The sequence below is a fragment of the Pelodiscus sinensis genome, chromosome 4, assembly GCF_052426305.1.
Source record: "Pelodiscus sinensis isolate ZL-2025 chromosome 4, ASM5242630v1, whole genome shotgun sequence".
NCBI lineage: Eukaryota > Metazoa > Chordata > Testudines > Trionychidae > Pelodiscus > Pelodiscus sinensis.
In genome coordinates, this window is record NC_143055.1 from 128,187,999 (window position 1) to 128,204,898 (window position 16,900).

Genomic DNA, 16,900 nt, shown 5'->3' on the forward strand with positions numbered 1-16,900 from the left:
CCAAGCTTCCTGCCCCGCCCTCGCGTACCAGCAGCCCTGCACTTAACTCCTACCCCTCCTTCCCCACGCTTCCAGAATGTCGCAAACAGCTGATTCGCTGGCTTCCGGCTCCTGTCGGGAGGAGGAGGAGTGGGAACCGTGCTGGGGGGAGGAGGCGGGAAAGAGGCAGGATGGGGACTTGGGGGGAGAGGGGTGGTGTGGGGGCAGGGCCTGGAGTGTGGGGGGCATCCCCCCAGCCAAATGAGAAGTTGGCACCTATGCTTGAATCACAATTGAAGCCTGGGGTTGGTTGGCTGGCTTAGCTTGTTGGCTCTCAGGCAGCGCAGGAGTCCTGCCTCCACAATAGCTGCTCTGGAAGGTGGGGTTGAGCCTCTGACAGCCGAGTAGGCTGGCTTGGAAGGGCTGCCCGTCTCCTCCGTCTTGGGGAGGGGAGGACACCTCCTCTGGTGGGGCTCACAGGGCGGGGGCGCATGCGGCTGCTGATGCCACCTTGCTCTTCTGGCTTCCCCTGACTGAAGTCTGGCTTCTTCCCCCTGGCTGCTGCTTTCTCCTGGGCTCTGCTGCTGCCCTTTTCCCGCTCACGCCCGGCCTCCCTCACAGCGACGCAGCAGGAGAGAAGGGGGGGGGGGGCTGAGGAGCCTCCGTGGCCATTACAAGACACGGAAGTGTGGGGGTTAGCCCCACAGCAAGACTGGGGGAAAGGGCTAGGGCTGACCGCCTCAGTGAGCGGGAGGAGGGGAGCTGGCGGAGGCGGAGGACAGACTGAATGAATGTTAGCGGTCAGCCTGGCCCCGCCTCTGAAAACGGGGAGAAGAGAACAGTCCGGACCGGGGCTCGTCCTGCTGAGCTGGGATAGATGTGGCTTCTCCATTCAGCCTTCCTCCCCGTGTCACCCGTGTCGCAGGTGCGCGGAGCAGCTACCCTCGGCAAAACGGTCTGCATCACCCCAGCCCAGGCTGCTCCTCCAAGCCCAGGCAGAAAGCCTCTCCCCAGAGCTGGAGGGGAGCCTGCCCATGCAGCTGCTGCCGGACTCTACCGAGGCCCAGTCAGGCCAGCGTGAGGCCATCCGCTGACGGTCATTATCAACGATGGGGCTTCCAGGAAGGCTCTGGCTGGGCCCCATTGAGTGTCCCACCCATGGGAGGGACCCATGGGAGGGGCAGCTGAATGCTGAGTGTGCTGGGGTGGACCCCTCATCCACGTTATTTCCTTTCTAGGGGCTGGCGGGAAGATGGCTGCCACACGCGCCACAGGACCGGCGACGCTAGCGCCCGGCCTCACCGTTGCCGCCTGACTGGAGCGAGCAGACGTGCTCTTAGAAACGCCTTTCCTCTCAGAGAAGGGAGGGGCCAGCCCCCCCACCTCCAACTCGCCCCTTCACAAACAGCTTCTCCCCTTCAGCTGGGCGGGAAGCTCCGGGGCAGCAGGGTGAGCATGGAGCCTTCTGGGGGTTTTCTTTCCCACCCCGAAAGGCAGCTTCGTTTCCATGGCAGCCCAGCAGGGCGGGGCCGTGCTGGGGGCTGCAGACTGTCTAACTCTCTCCTCCTTGCCCCTTCAGGCGTGCTGTGAATGTGGGGAAGGGATGCTGCAGCCCCTCAGCTCCTGCTTGGACTGTCGCCAGGGGCGCAGTGCGCTGCTCCACGCCAGGAGGGAGGTAATCAAAGGCTGGCTAAGCTGTGTCCTCCGTCATGCTATCGGAGGAGCATCAGCGGCCTCTCTCCCACTCCTCTTTCCAAAAGCCAAAGCGCGGGCAGGGAAGGCATGTCAAGAGGCATAGCGGAGGAAAGAAGAAAAGGCCTTAAAAGAAAACCATGGAAACCCCAGTCCTCGGAGGGCCAGGGGGACTTAGCTTTCTTGCCCTTTCCCAGGTGCTCAGGAGGAAGTTCTTGGTGCATGCTAGATACCTTGCCCTCTCGCCCTCAAGATCATACCAGCTCGCTCGACCCATCTAGGGCCAGCTGGTGTCACTCCCTCTCCCTCGCTTTTGGGTAAGTTGGCTTTACTGACCTGCTCGCAGATGGTGGCAGCTTCCAGGGTGATGGCAGATGCTCTGCTGTCCAGAGCTGTGATTCTGCCTGTTGTCACCAAGAGGGCTGGGGCACTGAGTTGACAACAGGCGGCTAGGCTGGCTTGTATTATACTAGCAGCATGAGAAAACCTTTGCTAAGCAGAAAAGGGTAAAATAGAGAGAAACATTACACTCAACCACTGCCCATGCTACCATGGCTCCAATGCTGCTTATACTCCCGCCAGCTCTCATGGAGCCAGTGCAAATATATATACCCAAACTGGGAGTCGCACCTAGCTCCTAGTATAGCCATTGCATAGCCCTGCCACTAGAGAGCTCTCAAAATGTGTCCACAATTGGGCTATGTCTACACTCGCGGCTTCTTGCACAAGTAGGGCCGTTCTTGCGCAAGAATCCGCCAGTGTAGACGTAGCCTTGCTGATTTTACCCTCCCCCCTGACTCCCACAATCTGTGTTCTAATCCCGTGTCCACTAGTTAGGCGCATGACACATGGACAGCTACACTTGCAGTGCTGAGCTTACTAATATGCAACTTAACTTAGGGGACATGCAGAATTGTTACATTCCAGACCCTTGGTAAGTCCATTTCGTAGGGTAAAAGCAGCTGGCACTTAGAGACACGTACACCGGGTAAAAATTTCAAAACCACCTGCATGACATAAAAGCCCAAGTCCCATTTTCAAATGTGACTTAGGCCTAGAACTTCAAAAAGGTACTTACGCACCCAACCCCCACTGAATTGGGACTGAAGCACCTAAATACCTTTGAGGATTTGGGCCCTATGCTCCTAGATCTCATAGAAAGTCAATGGGCTTTAGGCTCCTAAATCACTTATGTGCGTTGGAAATTTTTACCCAAAAGCCCTGTTAGACTATGACTGAGATCATGCTATGCAGATCCGCTCCAGTTGGGGGACTATATTTGTGGTTTTCCAAAAGGCTTCTCAGGAAAGTGTCCCTGTCCAGTCTGTTCAAGGGAACGCAGCTGGAGCCCTGCCTGTCATAACTATGTTTGTACGTGGTCACTGTCAGCTTGGTTTCAATCCTAGCACTGAAAAAGGCCTACCTTCACCTTGGCGCTTTCATCGCTGGGTAGCTGAAAGCACTGCGCTCTTTGCCTCATCCACTGTTGCTTGTGATTGAAACTCATCCTCCTAATGTATTACTGCAGAAAGGCCGTTTTCACTCAGCTGCTCCAAATGTGATGCTTAAGATGATAACGACGACAGCAACATCGTCATCCAGCTCTTGCAGAGCATGTTACACCAGTAGATCTCAACATGCATCACAAAGGAGGATGGTAAGATTATCCCCACATTACAGAGGGGAAAACTGAGGCATGGGGAGGGGATGGGACTTGGCCATCATCACACAGCAGGCCAGTGACTGATCCAGGAACAGAATCCAGGTCTCCTAAGCATGAGTTCACTGCTATGTCTCTGGAGAACTCTGCCTCCAGGGAGGCCATTTAAAATCTGCTAGGAATCTTGTAGAACTGCATAGTCTATTTACCCCCGGCGAGTATCTGGAAAAACTGAGAGAAGCGACTGCAGGGGTCGGTGAAGCCTGCAGGGAAAGTGAAAATTAGGAAGGTCTGATGCTGCTCGCCATGCTTGAAAACATTTAGAAAAGAAGGAAAAAGGCCTAGCCACCAAGGTCATATTTAGATTAAGTAGCCATGCTGGTCATGGGAGCTGGCTGACACATTTGCACAAAAAGGAGTTATTGAAAATGGTATTTTCAAAAAATGAAACTTTTAGCAAAAATCATCTATTATTGACATTTTCCATGAATTTTTTTAACCAAGTATTTTATCCAAATCATTTTTTTCATTTACCAAGAACTCTTTTCATACTGCATATTCAAGCCGCCTTGAATATTTTAAATAGAAAGGCGGGGTAAACATAAATAAATACATAAATAAATAAAATTTCAGGACCCATTTTTTTAAAAAAATTGGTAAAATAAGTAATGGAAAATTTGGCCAACATTGGCAAACGGATCTATTCTGAATCCTGAAACAACAACATTTTTCATTACTTAATTTCTCCCATATTTTGATCTTTTTAAAGTCAGTTCTTATTTATACTAGCTGAAGATTTGATCCTCTAGATTTCAATTCTAAGGCTGTGTCTAGACTACCTAGTTTTGTCGACAAAAGTGGACTTTTGTCGACAAAACTATACCAGCGTCTACACTACCGCTGAGTTCTGTCGACATAACGTCGACAGAACTCAGCAGTTTTGTCAACGCTGGTAAACCTCATTTTACGAGGCATAACACCTTCTGTCGACAGAACTCTGTCGACAGAAGGTGTTATTGCCTGTAGGGTTGCGTCCAGACTACGGAGTTCTGTCGACAAAGCAGCTTGCTTTGTCGACAAAACTCAATGTGTCTGGACGCTCTTTGTCGACGGAAGTTTTGTTGACAGTATCTGTCGACAAAACTTCCGTCGACAAAACGCGGTAGTCTAGACGTACCCTAAGATACACTTGGAACAAATTAGAAGGAGAAAAGAACCATTACTTTCTCTTCCCGTATCATTTTATTTAAGAGACATCAACTTCTGGAGTATTTGATAGCCACACTTCTTTTATTGTCAGTATCAGTTAAGTGGTTCTCACATGTCAATATCAAATACATATTTCAAGTCATAATTACACATAATGCTATATGATAACAACAATAACCTTAAACTGTAAACTGATTGGCAATCTCTGGCAACCCCAACACAAGAAAAAAAATAAAAGAATCACTGAAAGCAGCTAAAAATACAACATGTGTAACCAAGCTGTGCAAAACAAGTAAAATTGTCTGTAAGCAATGATCAGATTGATTCAAACTTCCAAATTTCCTTTGCAATGAACTGGAAAATAATCGTGCCTTTACCCCTGGGTCCAAAGGGATATATCTCCCTCCGCCCCATAACTCACATTCAAAATTGTGACAGCAACTAATGCAACAATATCAAAAACCAAAAATCTAGATAAGAACATTTGCATAATCTTGGCACTACAAGCTGGCAATCCCCACTCTTTTTTTTTTTTTTTTTGCATGGTAACGTGGCATATAAGAGAAGAAGGAATTTGTTAAGATTTCAGTGTTGGTACACAAGATGCTAAATAGCCTTATTGCCAGCTAGAAAGGGTTTCTGTCTTGTGGACAGGCTGCTGGTCTGAGTATGGTCTCCCTGAACGGCTTGTTTCTCATCCCAGAGGGCAATTTCTACCTTAATTTAAATGCCTGCAACATGTACTGAAGATTCATGACTAGCCAGGGCAGAATTTGTCTCCACCTATTGGGGAAAGCGGAGAATCCCGGTGCCCACAATAGCCACAGGAATACATATAAATATGTACCACAAGTGATCTTCATTAGGCAGTAACATTGCATTAGAAAACCCCTGAGTGTTGTGCTCTGACAAGGGAGGCATGTCCTACCAGAAGGGAAAACATGAGCACCGAGGCTGCAAGTACACAGCTGGCCTGCACTGCCAGAATACCCAGAGATTGGCCGGGAGGGTTGTATTACACGCTAGAGATCAGTTAGAACGGAAGCACCTTTTGTCTGTTAATCAAGTCTCGCTTTCATGCCAGCCTGGGAGAGGGCAGTAGGGGAGGCGGGGGAACCTGGGTCTGAGAAACAGATATTCCCCTAAGCTGCTCATTTTCAATCTTAGTCGCTATTATTTGTATGACCGTGTAGCACCTAGGAGCCCCAGGCATGGAGCACAGCCCCACCATGGAGTCCACTAGGAAAAGCTTTTGATCTCCCTGGCCAGGAAAGGCTACTGCCTGGACCCACATGCAGATATTTAAAACTTGGGCACAGTGGGGCTGGTCTGCTGGCTTTTTACATCCAGTCACACCACAGACATGCCAATGAGAATCAGGCCTGGAATACATTTGCTATTAGATGGATCTCATGCATGAAGTCCCTTTCATCACCCAACCCTGGCATGGTTTTAGTCATGGGGGAAATCTCAACTGTGTGACTGTCGAATCCATCTCCCTGGCCACCCATCAGTGGCTTGGTATTCTCTGTTTCCCCAAGACCATTTTAAAAAAAGCAAATCCGAGTTCTGATGGCTTGGACTGCATTGACGTCAGGCCCTGCAGCACGTTATGACAGCTGAAAGCAATTCCAGCTTGCCCGTGCCGCATGGAACTACTCTGTTAATGGATGTATTTGAGGGTCTAGCAAGAGCCGATTTAAAAGGTTTGTTGTAATTATACAACACATTGGATCGTGCAGGACTGTGCTCTCTGACACATGCCTCTCTCCTCTTCCAATCCACAGTGCTAGACCTGGCTGCTGTGATGTTTGTACCGTTTCACTGCTTTTCAAAACCACCCCATCACTGGGACAGAGGAGACGAATTCTTTCACTAGGCCAGATCCTCACCTGAAGTCATTAGAGTGGCGCTGATATAAGGCACCTGAAAACCTCATCTGCATTCCTGTGCCCTACACAAATGTACACGTAGTTCAGATTTGGCCCCGCCGCTCCTCCGTCACGGCTCTGCAACCTGGTACACAGAGTCACAGAGCCGCTCTGGCCAGCCTCTCCATTTTGGGCTTCCTCCATGAACGTGGGCCCTAAGAACATGCCTTGGTTGCCTGGCCTTGAGCACTGACTGCTAAGGACAAGCCATTTGGAGGGAAAATATGGGCTGAGGCTTGTATTTTGCAGCCAGGCCAGGGACCAGCAGGTAGAAAAGGAAGAGGTGTAAGCAGGAGACATACAGTCCCCCAGCTGAGGGGCGTGTGCACTCGAGAAACGCAAGACGTTCTTAGCTCGAGATAGCGAGCCTGAGGTAAAATCCCAGTGAAGATGAAGAAGTTTGTAGCTTTCATGAGTTAGCAGGTCAAGATAAAGACTATGAGTGATCTTAGGACTTACCCATACCTGATAAGCAAACTGCTTGATTTTCACTAGGATTTTACCTCACGTTAGCTAGTCCGAGACCAGTGTGCATCAGTGTTCCCTGTGGAGTGTTTGTGCAGCCACTCAGGAACATCGCCCTGCTGATTAGCAGAGCACTGACAGCTAGTTTTTTTTTCTACTAGTGGTGCACATTCGCACATGCCTCAGTGCACGTAAAAATATTCCACACATAGATGGAAAATATTAGAGGGAACATCAGCGTGCACCTTTTTCTCATAAACACCAGGCTCGGGTGTAGTTGGCCTAGCTGCACTGAAGTCAAGGAAGCTACATGGCTTTATACCACCTGACAGTCTGCTGCCCCAGAACCAGCAACCGATCAGTGACACCAGAAGCAAGGAGTTGCCATTTCTCTGCCAGCAAGCGGCGATTTGCAAGAGCCACCATGCTGCTGTCTCTATGGCTAAAAATACAGCACGATGCTGGCTAGACGCAACACATTCTAAATGGCTCAGCTTCCCCCTCTCCTCCCTTCTCTCTGCCACCCCCTCCAGGGTACGGACAGCTGGGATGACTGAATCCAGATTTGTTCCACAGGGAGATCAAAACAGAGTATGGAAGATATCAGATTACAGATTGAGTCAGCAGCAAGATTACTTTCCCCAGGGCCAAAACCATGTGTGCGAGCCAAGAACATAGTGAAAAGGCACATGGAGAAAGAAAAGCACCTTGTACCTTTTCTGTAAATCAGTCCTTGGTCAGCTGTGCAAAGGGAGGGAGCGGAGAACCAAGTGAGCGTTTGGATCCCAAACAGAGACGCTTCATTAGAACTGTACTTTAAAATACCTTAGAGAGGCCTAGTCCGAAGCTGTCAAGTTTTCATGCAGCTGACCTATATTTTGAATGCCTTGTAAAACACATGGTGACTCTCTTCTGATCAGGGAGATCTGTCTGCTTGTCACCACCCGAACTTTTGGCTTCAGCAGACTTGCCTAGAGGAAAGAAAGAAAAGCAAAACGGCACCCCTCTTGGGCCTATCTCATAGACCTTGTGACCCCTCCCCCCCCCCAAACAAAACCATGTCCACTGCAATACACAGGTTGTAAATATGTGGGAACATGCCAGGGGAACCTTCACACGACTGTCCTGGAAAGTCCTGCTGCAGCTGCTCCCAGGAAACACAAGCTGTATAAGACACAACCATTTTGCCAGATGTTTACAGATTGGCTTGTTACTCACAACTCTTGCAAACCGAGAGAGACTGCTCAAGGGTATGTTGTTGTGAAAGACCCTTGTGGCACTACCCTTGTGAAAGAGCATTCTAAACAAGGAATAAATACAGCCGACCTTCTGCTAGTGAACTTACCGCTGCTGAAACTCTCAAAGTAGAGATGGTAAGAGCATTATTATTTCTTCCATGAAAGGTTTCAGGAGCCAAACTTGACAATCAATGGGATATAGGTTCCTAAAGTTAGTCGCATGCTTTAAAAGTCTCAGAGTGATAGCTGTATTAGACTGTAACTTTAAAAACGAGTAGTCCTGTGGAACTTTAGACACTAACAAATATATATATAAAGTATCATGAGCTTTTGAGGGCAAACCCACTTCCTCAGATGAGCTTGTGGGTTTTGCAGACAAAAGCTCATGATACTTATATATTTTTTGTGTTAGTCTCTATGGCACCACTGGACTACCCAAATGCTTTACAAATGTTTACCCTTTGACAAAAAAACCAACAACTTTCCAACACGATGGAGATTTTTTTCCTAGCTAATGGATGCTGGATTTTGAGTGGAGAGGTGTTAATTGAAAATCTCAAGGATTTTGACGACAATGGAAAAATTCCTAGTGACATTTTCTGTTTTTGCCAAAAGCCCCAACCAAAATGTTTTGTGGAAAATGTCTTAAACTGCCTCTAGTTTTTAGCCACTGGTACAGCTGTGCGGCTGCCTGTGTTCATGCGCAGCCCAGTGGCATATAGCCTGGGAAAGCTGCCCCCATGCAAGACATGTTCAGTGTATCCCCATTAGGAGTTTACACCAGTGCAGCCACATCACTGTCACTTACACCCCTGGCTGAAAGCCTGGTGTTCTGGTTGATATCAATGCATTGCAGTGGGCAAGCCATTATAGGCACAGCTGTTCTATGTATGAGCTTCACTATACAGTTAAGAGGCTTCCACTCTATGCTATTTTTAATTAGCAGAACAGGAATGCATCATGGGAAATGGGGCAATAAAGGCACTTGGAAGCAAACTCACTGAGACCGGTCGATGCTTAATTTTCATCCAGGTACATGTCAAGATGTTCTTTCCCCAATCTGATCACATGCAGAAAACCCCAGAGAATTAGCAGGCTCAAGCAAAATTCCTTCCTTATGTCTGAACCTTAACTAATGAGCAATGAAACACAGGACAAAGGGAGGGTGAAACTTCCTTCAGGAAGGTTGCCAGGAATGGGTACACACAATACAGCATCCACATGAACGTACACACAGTACTAGCTGTTCAGAACAGGGTCCATTCTCCCCTTGATATATACTTATAATTCTAATATGGACAATACATTACTCTCCACTCTATGCATGTAAATTATCTTTTGCCTCAATGGCAGCTGCTTGTGTGATTAGAAGTTGACTTCTAAATGACAAACATAGGAACCCCAGTGTGCACACACAGTAACAACTGGCTCCAGCAGAAGCTGAGCAATAAGGGGTCAGGATCTCAGCAGGTGCAAATCAACATGGAAAAAAGTAACAAATAGTCGTGAGGTATCTTAGAGACCAACAAAAATACATACAGTATCATGAGCTGTGATGGGCAAAACCCACTTCCTCAGATGAGCTGAAGAGGGATAACAGGAACCCAGAATTTATAACAGGAAAAAAAAAGGAGAAAAATGTTCTATTATAAATTCTGGGTTCCTGTTATCCCTCTCCAGCTCATCTGATGAAGTGGGTTTTGCCCACCAAAGGTCACGACACTGTATATATTTTTGTTAGTCTCTGAGGCTGTGTCTACACTACAAAGACCTTTTTTTTGGAAAAGCAGATGCGTTCCTTGGATTCGGAAGAGCTTGTCCGGGATACCAGAGGTATCCCGGACAAGCTCTTTAGTCTAGATGTACCCTAAGGTGCCTCAGGACTATGCGCTGCTTTTAAAGTTACAATCTATCATGGCTACCCCTCTGAGACTGAGAAAACTGACACCTCTCACTAGAGCGAGGGGGCCCCTACAGGGAAGTTCTCTCTGGCTTAAAGGACCTTACGAAATGCTTTGTGGGGCAGAACAATGTTGAAGTCGGGAAGTTACTAAAATGGCCCTTTTTGCTCTGTTCTTCCTTCCACTTCCTGCAGTGTAGACAGCGCCAAAAGCCGAGTTTAGCAATTTTGACTTCATTTACGCAATTGATGTCGTTTACGTTGCGTATCTTAACTCGACTTTTGCCCTGCTGTGTAGACGTCCCCGAAGACACACTGTCACACACAGGGCAGATCACCTGAAATTTCATACGGCAACAAGTAGCATGCTCGAGGTCTGCCATGCTTCCCAAGGTAGCAATACAATCACCGGTCCTAGCTGGAGCATAAATGAATTGCACGAAGCTCTCACAAACCATGCATGCCGGAGCTTTTGATGGGGCACTGGCATCTGAGGTCCTTTGGCAGCACAATCAGATGGACAAACACGCACTGAAGCACATGGGAGCAGCTTAAAGAGCAGCCAGCAACAACATCAAATCCATACAAAGACAGACCAGAGTGTCCAAAATGCACTCCATGGATGCCCTCATCTTTCATGGAAGGTGGGAAGGGTTGCGGGGGAGGGTTGCAATGCCTTGGAGAGCCACAGGTCCCTGAATTCAGTGCTCTCCACAAGTGAGATAACACCCACTATCTTAAAAAGGCGGCCATTTCCAATCCGCCTTGCTTAGTGCAACCTGACTGCAGCCCCAGAGCTCTGGGTAAATCGCCAAGTGATGTTCAGTTGGGCACATTTGGTTGTCGCAGGTTAGACTGACTGAGAAATGACTCGCTAATCCTACAGCAAAAACCCCATTTAGATAATTAGGACAAATGGGCTTTTGGGGCGGGCAGTAGACTTAACGCAAGCAACGCACGCTGGGGCTTGTAACCACAGTTTGCCATGAGGGGATTTCAGATAAGATACGTCCAACTAAACGAGGTATGACTGGTTTGGTTTTTTTTTTTAAATGCTGGTGTGTATGTCATCCCCTTTAGAGAAAGCAACCTATAAGCAATGCCCTGTAAAGACCCTGCCCAAATCTCCCTAGCAACCTTCAGGCTGCATTTAGCACAGATCTTGCCTTGGTGTTGTCTGAAATCATGTGCAAGTCCAGAACCCGAAGGGAATCTTTTTGCTTCATCCTAACTTTGTCTCCTGCGTGGCTCGGTTCACACAAGTGCTCATTTAAACTCTGGATGTATCAAGCCATGGGGTCCAGAAGAGGATAGATTACACTTTTCTGGGCAGCGTCTCCTTCGCAAGGACACTTACTGGTACATTCAGCAAATGTTAAAACAGGTTGAAGCTTTTTCTGGTAGCCCTTTATTTATGTAAAAAGCCCCCGAAAAGATGCTCCAAGCTAGGGTGTGACTATCTTTGGAGATTCCTCTTTTTGTTACGTTTTCACGACATACAAAATTAAATGCATTTTCTAGGTACAGAGCCAAGACCCACGTTACTGAGTAGCATATGTACAAAAACTTACACATTCTGTCTTGTTATTAAAAAAATATAAATATCAATAACGTTCAGGCGTATCATGGGTCGGTTTTATTTTTAAGGCTTTCTTCATTCAGATTCTTCATTATTTAATGCGGGTGCCTCACTCTGATTGAGGTGTGTGTGTGGGAGGAGGCCGGGAGCGCAGAGGCGACCGTGCCATGTTACGGAAGATGACACGCTTGTTCATGATGAGCCGGCCCATTCAAAAATAAGTGCCTCCTTCTCGTACCTGGTAGGAAGAGAAACTGTTCACCTCCCTCTTGCATGAGCCAGGCTGGATTAAGTTTGCCTAGTGAGCTCTCAGGGCACTGGGATAGGGGAAGGAAAATAAAGAATTTATTACCAATTTTTTCTTTCCTTGGGTTTTCTTGTTAAACCCATCACCCCATTGTAATTGTGGAGAGGTCTTCCAAAAGTTCTCTGATTAAATAAACTCAAGCAGAAGAGTTTCACAGGAGGCTTGTCGGGGAAAGGTTAAAGTGAAGAGGCTGACGGTGCAGGTAAACTACTGCTGACTCCGAGGGGGGTAGCTGCTGCTGTGGCCGTGGCTGCTGCCGTGTCCCTGGGAATGACGTCCGTGGGGAGGCTTTCCGCCAGGCACTTGAGCTGTTCCTGACCCAGTTTAATCTTGTCGTCCAGCTCCCGCTGCTCTATGAGAAGTGCAGACTTCATCCTCACAAAGTGCTGGTAGTCCTGGAGCTCCTGCTCCGAGAGGTAATTGCCCAAGATGTCCCAGACCACGCGTTCCCGCCGGTCCAGGTTCTCCTTCAGCTCCCGGGCATCCTCATGCTGGCCAGCCAGCAGTTTCCTCTTCTCATTCAGAGAGCTCTGCCGCATCAGAGAGAGGGAATTAACATCACAGTGCTAATTCAAGGACCTCTTCCCCTCCCCCACAGACAACCTTTCCCTCCCCAAGCAGTGGGGCTATGCTTCCCCCAGACATGGTCACGCCCCGGGAGAAGAGGGAAGAATATTTCAAAGTGGCACAAACAGGAGCCCCAACTCAGGAGTATTCTGAAATGTTTGGTCAACATGGTGGGTGAGGGAATATCTTTTATTAGACCAACTTCTGTTGGTGAGAGAGACAAGCTTTGGCGCTTAAACAGAGCTCCTCTTGCCTCTCTTATTGGACTAACTTCTATAGGTGAGAGAGACAAGAGGAGCTCTGTTTAAGCTCTGAAGCTTCTCTCTCTCACCAACAGAAGTTGGTCCAATAAAAGATATCACCCCTCCCACCTTGTGTCTCCAACTCTGCTGCACCAACGCTTCATAGAACATAGTCGCCATGGAGCAGATGGGGTGATAAATTGTGAACAAAACATGATCAAGCCATGGTTTCTACCATGCTTTGGCCCCCTCTGAACAGTTTGGCCAAAGAGGGCTAAACCATGCATAGCTAGAGCCAGGAGACCACCGTTTGTTCAGCTGTGTGCTGCTTCATCTGCAGGTCGGCTTGCACAGCTGATGGAAAGACCAGTCAAAAACAAAAGCAGTTTTTAAAAGTTGCCAAGATGCATAGGGTGAGAGTTGTCTGTACAAAATATCAGCCAAGATTCATGGGGCCTGAACGCTATTTACTAAGATTTATACCAATGGAACAAGCTCAACCGTTGGCTTCACTTCGAAGGCTACGATCCTGTATATGGCTGGGAGTTTCAATGGTTTCTAAGAAACTTTGGGCAGGTCTACACTTACCAGGAGATCGGTACTGTGGCAATCGATCCCCCGGCAGTTGATTTAGCGAGTCTAGTAAAGACCTGCTAAATTGACAGCCGATCGTTCTCTCATCGATTCCAGTACTTCACTGGAACAAGAATCATAAGTTGATGGGTGAGTTTCTCTCATGGACCTTCTACAGTGGAGACCCTGTGGCAAATCGATCTAAGGTACGTTGGCTCCAGCTGCACTGTTCACGTAGCTGGAGTTACATACTTCAGGTCAGCATTGCCCCATAGTGTAGACCTGACCATAGAGGCCTTGGTCCGGTTGACTTTCACTGGGAGTCAAGCACCTAACTCATTGAAGCCCATTTGAAAGTCCCATCTTATATGTGGATTTTCTTCTCGTCACCCATTTGTTCAGCACAGTGAAATTATCAATGTTCTAAAGTTTACAAAGAGACATACCCGCTCTTCAGTATTCACATCTTCACCGAGGCTACTCAAAACGTTCTCTACCCGGGCCAGGCGCCCTGAGAGGGAAAGCAAGAGGTTCACCACTTTATCCAGATCTCCTATGAACATCTTGTATTTGTCAAACTCGTTGGGCTTGCATAACTCGCTGATCAACACCTCCACCTCCTCTCCCAGGGCGTTATTCAGCTTGATGTCGGTTAGCAGGCTCTCCTTAGCTTCCTTCAAAATCTCCAGTTTGCGGGTCAAACTTTCGATGAGCTCCGCCTGGTAAGAGGGAAATATGATTACTGTTCTTTATGGTGTATGCTGTGCTGTTGGTGACTGGATGAAGACATGGCCCTGGTTCCATCACACTGAAAAGTCAACAAACGCTGATGACAATCGCAGCGGGGTGAGCTCGAGAGAGAAAAAAATGGAGGAGACAGTGAAGCACAACATGAGAAGACCTGAGCTGCTGGCCAGCTTTACCTGCCTATTAGTCCAAATTGTAACCTGGTTTTGTAATCACTGGGCAAGATTTTGGGTGTCACATTTTGACGCACCTCTTGATACACCTTAGAAGGAGCATTGAAACTTCCCTTCCTTTGTAGAGTGCTTTGAGATGCATGGATGAAGACTGCTTTATAAGATTGTATATATTGAAATCAGTGGAGGTTAGGTACTTAAGAACGTTTAAAAGTCTGAACCTCTATCATGCTCCTACATTCCCTGCCCCTTCAGGATTCTTGTTCGCATATTACATTTTGATTTGTCCTTGGTTGAAATAAACATTATTTTAAAGACTGATTGAAAAAAGGGAGTAATTTTGACTTGTTAGCCAAGACTCTGGCCTAGGTTGTTACAGTATCACAAATGCCAGGGCTGGAAGTTGCTAGCTGCACAGTGCACGCTGGATCAAAACACCTCTAGGGAAAAGAGAAAGAAAACTCGCCAGGTTTGTCCCTCCTATTTTGGTGCCTCTTAGAAAGCACTATAAAGTGCTAAGAGCATGGTGCTCCCAAGGACTTGGGCTTTGTCTACATTTAAAAGTTTAAAGTGCAACTACAGTCATGGCATGGGCACCGGGTGGCTAGGTCTACACTGGGAAATTATGTCAAAATAATAATTCTCAAAATAACTATTTTGAAATAAGCTTATTCCTCAAGGAAAGCCGGAGCTTTTATTTCAAAATAACCAGCCCCTTATTTTGAAATAATAGTCTTGGTAGTGTGGACATGCACCTTGTTATTTTGAAATAATTCCCCAGTGTAGACATGCCCAGAAAAGGCTCTCTGTGTAAACCACTCCCACAAGGGGAGTAGCTAGTTCACACTGGCATTTTACAGCGCCACACCTTCCTACACTCAGGGTGTGCATGTGTTTTTTCACACCCCTGAGCCAGAAAGTTACAGCGCTGTCAAGTGCCAGTGTCGATTTAGCCTTAAAACGTGGGTTCGAGTTATGATGCCCCCGACTTGCGACGCTTCCCCCGGAACCAATCGTGTTGCAAGGCCTCCTGTATTCTTTTGAAGCAAGAAGTTGCCCACTAGATGTGATTTTCACAGAATCCTTGAAGATTAAGGGTGGAAGAGACCTTAGTTCAGAGGTGGAAAACCTTTTTTGGGTCGGGGGCTGTTGACCCACAGAAAAAAATCAGCCAGAGGCCACACACAAGTGAGAAGCAAAAAACCAAAACAAAAAACCAAATTCAACCAACCAACCAAAACCCCAGAGGAGGTTGCGGGGTGTTGTAGGGCCAGTGCATGCTCCCCAATGATCTGGCCTCAGGAGCCAGAGCCAGGCAAACTGGGGGCCACATCTGGGCCTTTGGTTCCCCACTCCTGGCTTAGGAGGTCATCTAGTCCAGTGTTTCTCAACCAGTGGTACAAGTACCCTTGGGGTACGCAAGAGAAGTCTGGGGGGTACGTCAGCTCTCTGGCTTTGGCCACGAGCTCCAGCAAGTTTAAGCCACCCCAGAAACATTAAAATGGGGTCCTGACCCACAGGTTGAGAACCACTGATCCAGACCTGTGTTTCTCAACCAGCGGTACGAGTACCCTTACGGGTACTGGAGAGAAGTCTGGGGGGTACATCAAGACAACAGAAATTTGGAGAAAACTGAATTTTTGTTTTTAGTTTTACTGTGCTTTATTATTTTTGTACTTTTTACACTCAAAAATGTCATCACCTGCCTGTTTAAGTTGTTTAAACAAATGTGCTGCAATGATAGAAAAAATGTGTGTGTGTCTGAAAACTGTAGGTACTGGGAGTACTCATAATTTTTTTTTTTTTTGGAAAAAGGGGTACTTTATTAAAAAAAAGGTTGAGAAACACTGATCTAGCCTAACCCCCAACGCGAGCGTCACTGTAGCTAAATAATACAGCATGGTTTAGCTGTTTACCACTAGATGGCTACATTATTCACAGATCAGCTGGATTCTAGAGCTGGCACCCTCCGGCGGCAGGTAGCTTTCTGATTGTGCTGGAAGTCTGTTTCCATTTCGGTCGGGGTGCTGATGGTCCGTGAAACGTGAACAACTACTCTCGACCACCGATTTCAGCGGCCCACGCTCCGGGTGACGCGGCCCAGCGAAACCAGTTCCTTTTGTAGCTAGCAATCCCCAAGAGAGAGGTGATGGGTAGCTGGCTATTAATGCCCAGCAGGGTGGTTTGGGGCAGGGGGAAGAGAAGTTACAGGCTCCTTATTCATCAGCATTATGCTGTAAGCTCATCGGAGCAGGGACTGTGTCTTCCCGCGTGTCTGCGCGACGCCTAGTCCAGCGGGTCCCGGCTCTGACTGCAGCGTCAGAGCGACCGGAATGCAAATACAACACAAAGATGGCTCTGATCCTGAGCGTCACAGTGCAAAGCTCTCCCCTTGCCAAGTGGCTCTAGCCCTGGTGAATTCCATGTGCCCCAGGACCCTTCCAGCATCCAGGCACCCCTTGCCCGGAAACGAGAAAAGGGCTTGGGGGAGGTCATTGCAAGGCAGACACAGGCCCGGCTGTTACCCTGATGGCCCCCATTATGGCCTTGTCCAGCTGGAACCTGAGAGGCACTGCCAAGACCCCGTCCCTGTGGGAGCCACAGGACTGATACTCCAGGGAGCCCGACAGCCACCAAT

At 47.9% G+C, this 16,900-nt stretch overlaps 1 protein-coding gene and 1 long non-coding RNA gene across 8 annotated transcripts in view; one reads left to right on the forward strand and one right to left on the reverse strand.

Moving 5' to 3' along the window:
• The first annotated feature begins 234 nt into the window (after positions 1-234).
• LOC102463593 (uncharacterized) lies at positions 235-8,341 on the forward strand. 3 transcript variants are annotated; one of them, XR_016349505.1, is made up of 6 exons: positions 235-904; positions 1,218-1,428; positions 1,559-1,654; positions 1,869-1,988; positions 3,200-3,328; positions 6,328-8,341. It is a non-coding gene; the product is annotated as an uncharacterized LOC102463593 (long non-coding RNA). The 3 variants fall into 3 exon arrangements; XR_003091318.3 differs by having other exon boundaries at positions 235-1,428; XR_332767.5 differs by lacking the exon at positions 1,869-1,988 and having other exon boundaries at positions 235-1,428.
• Positions 8,342-11,466: 3,125 nt separating this feature from the next.
• SHROOM3 (shroom family member 3) overlaps positions 11,467-16,900 on the reverse strand; it is a 232,498-nt gene continuing 227,064 nt past the window's right edge. For all 5 annotated transcript variants that reach the window (XM_089778128.1, XM_006133874.5, XM_006133877.5 and 2 more), the window contains 2 exons: positions 13,789-14,061; positions 11,467-12,490 (listed from right to left, as the gene is read on the reverse strand). In XM_089778128.1, coding sequence (XP_089634254.1) covers positions 12,137-12,490; positions 13,789-14,061 — 627 coding nt within the window. In that variant the 3' untranslated portion in view covers positions 11,467-12,136. The remainder of the gene's footprint in view (positions 12,491-13,788; positions 14,062-16,900) is intronic.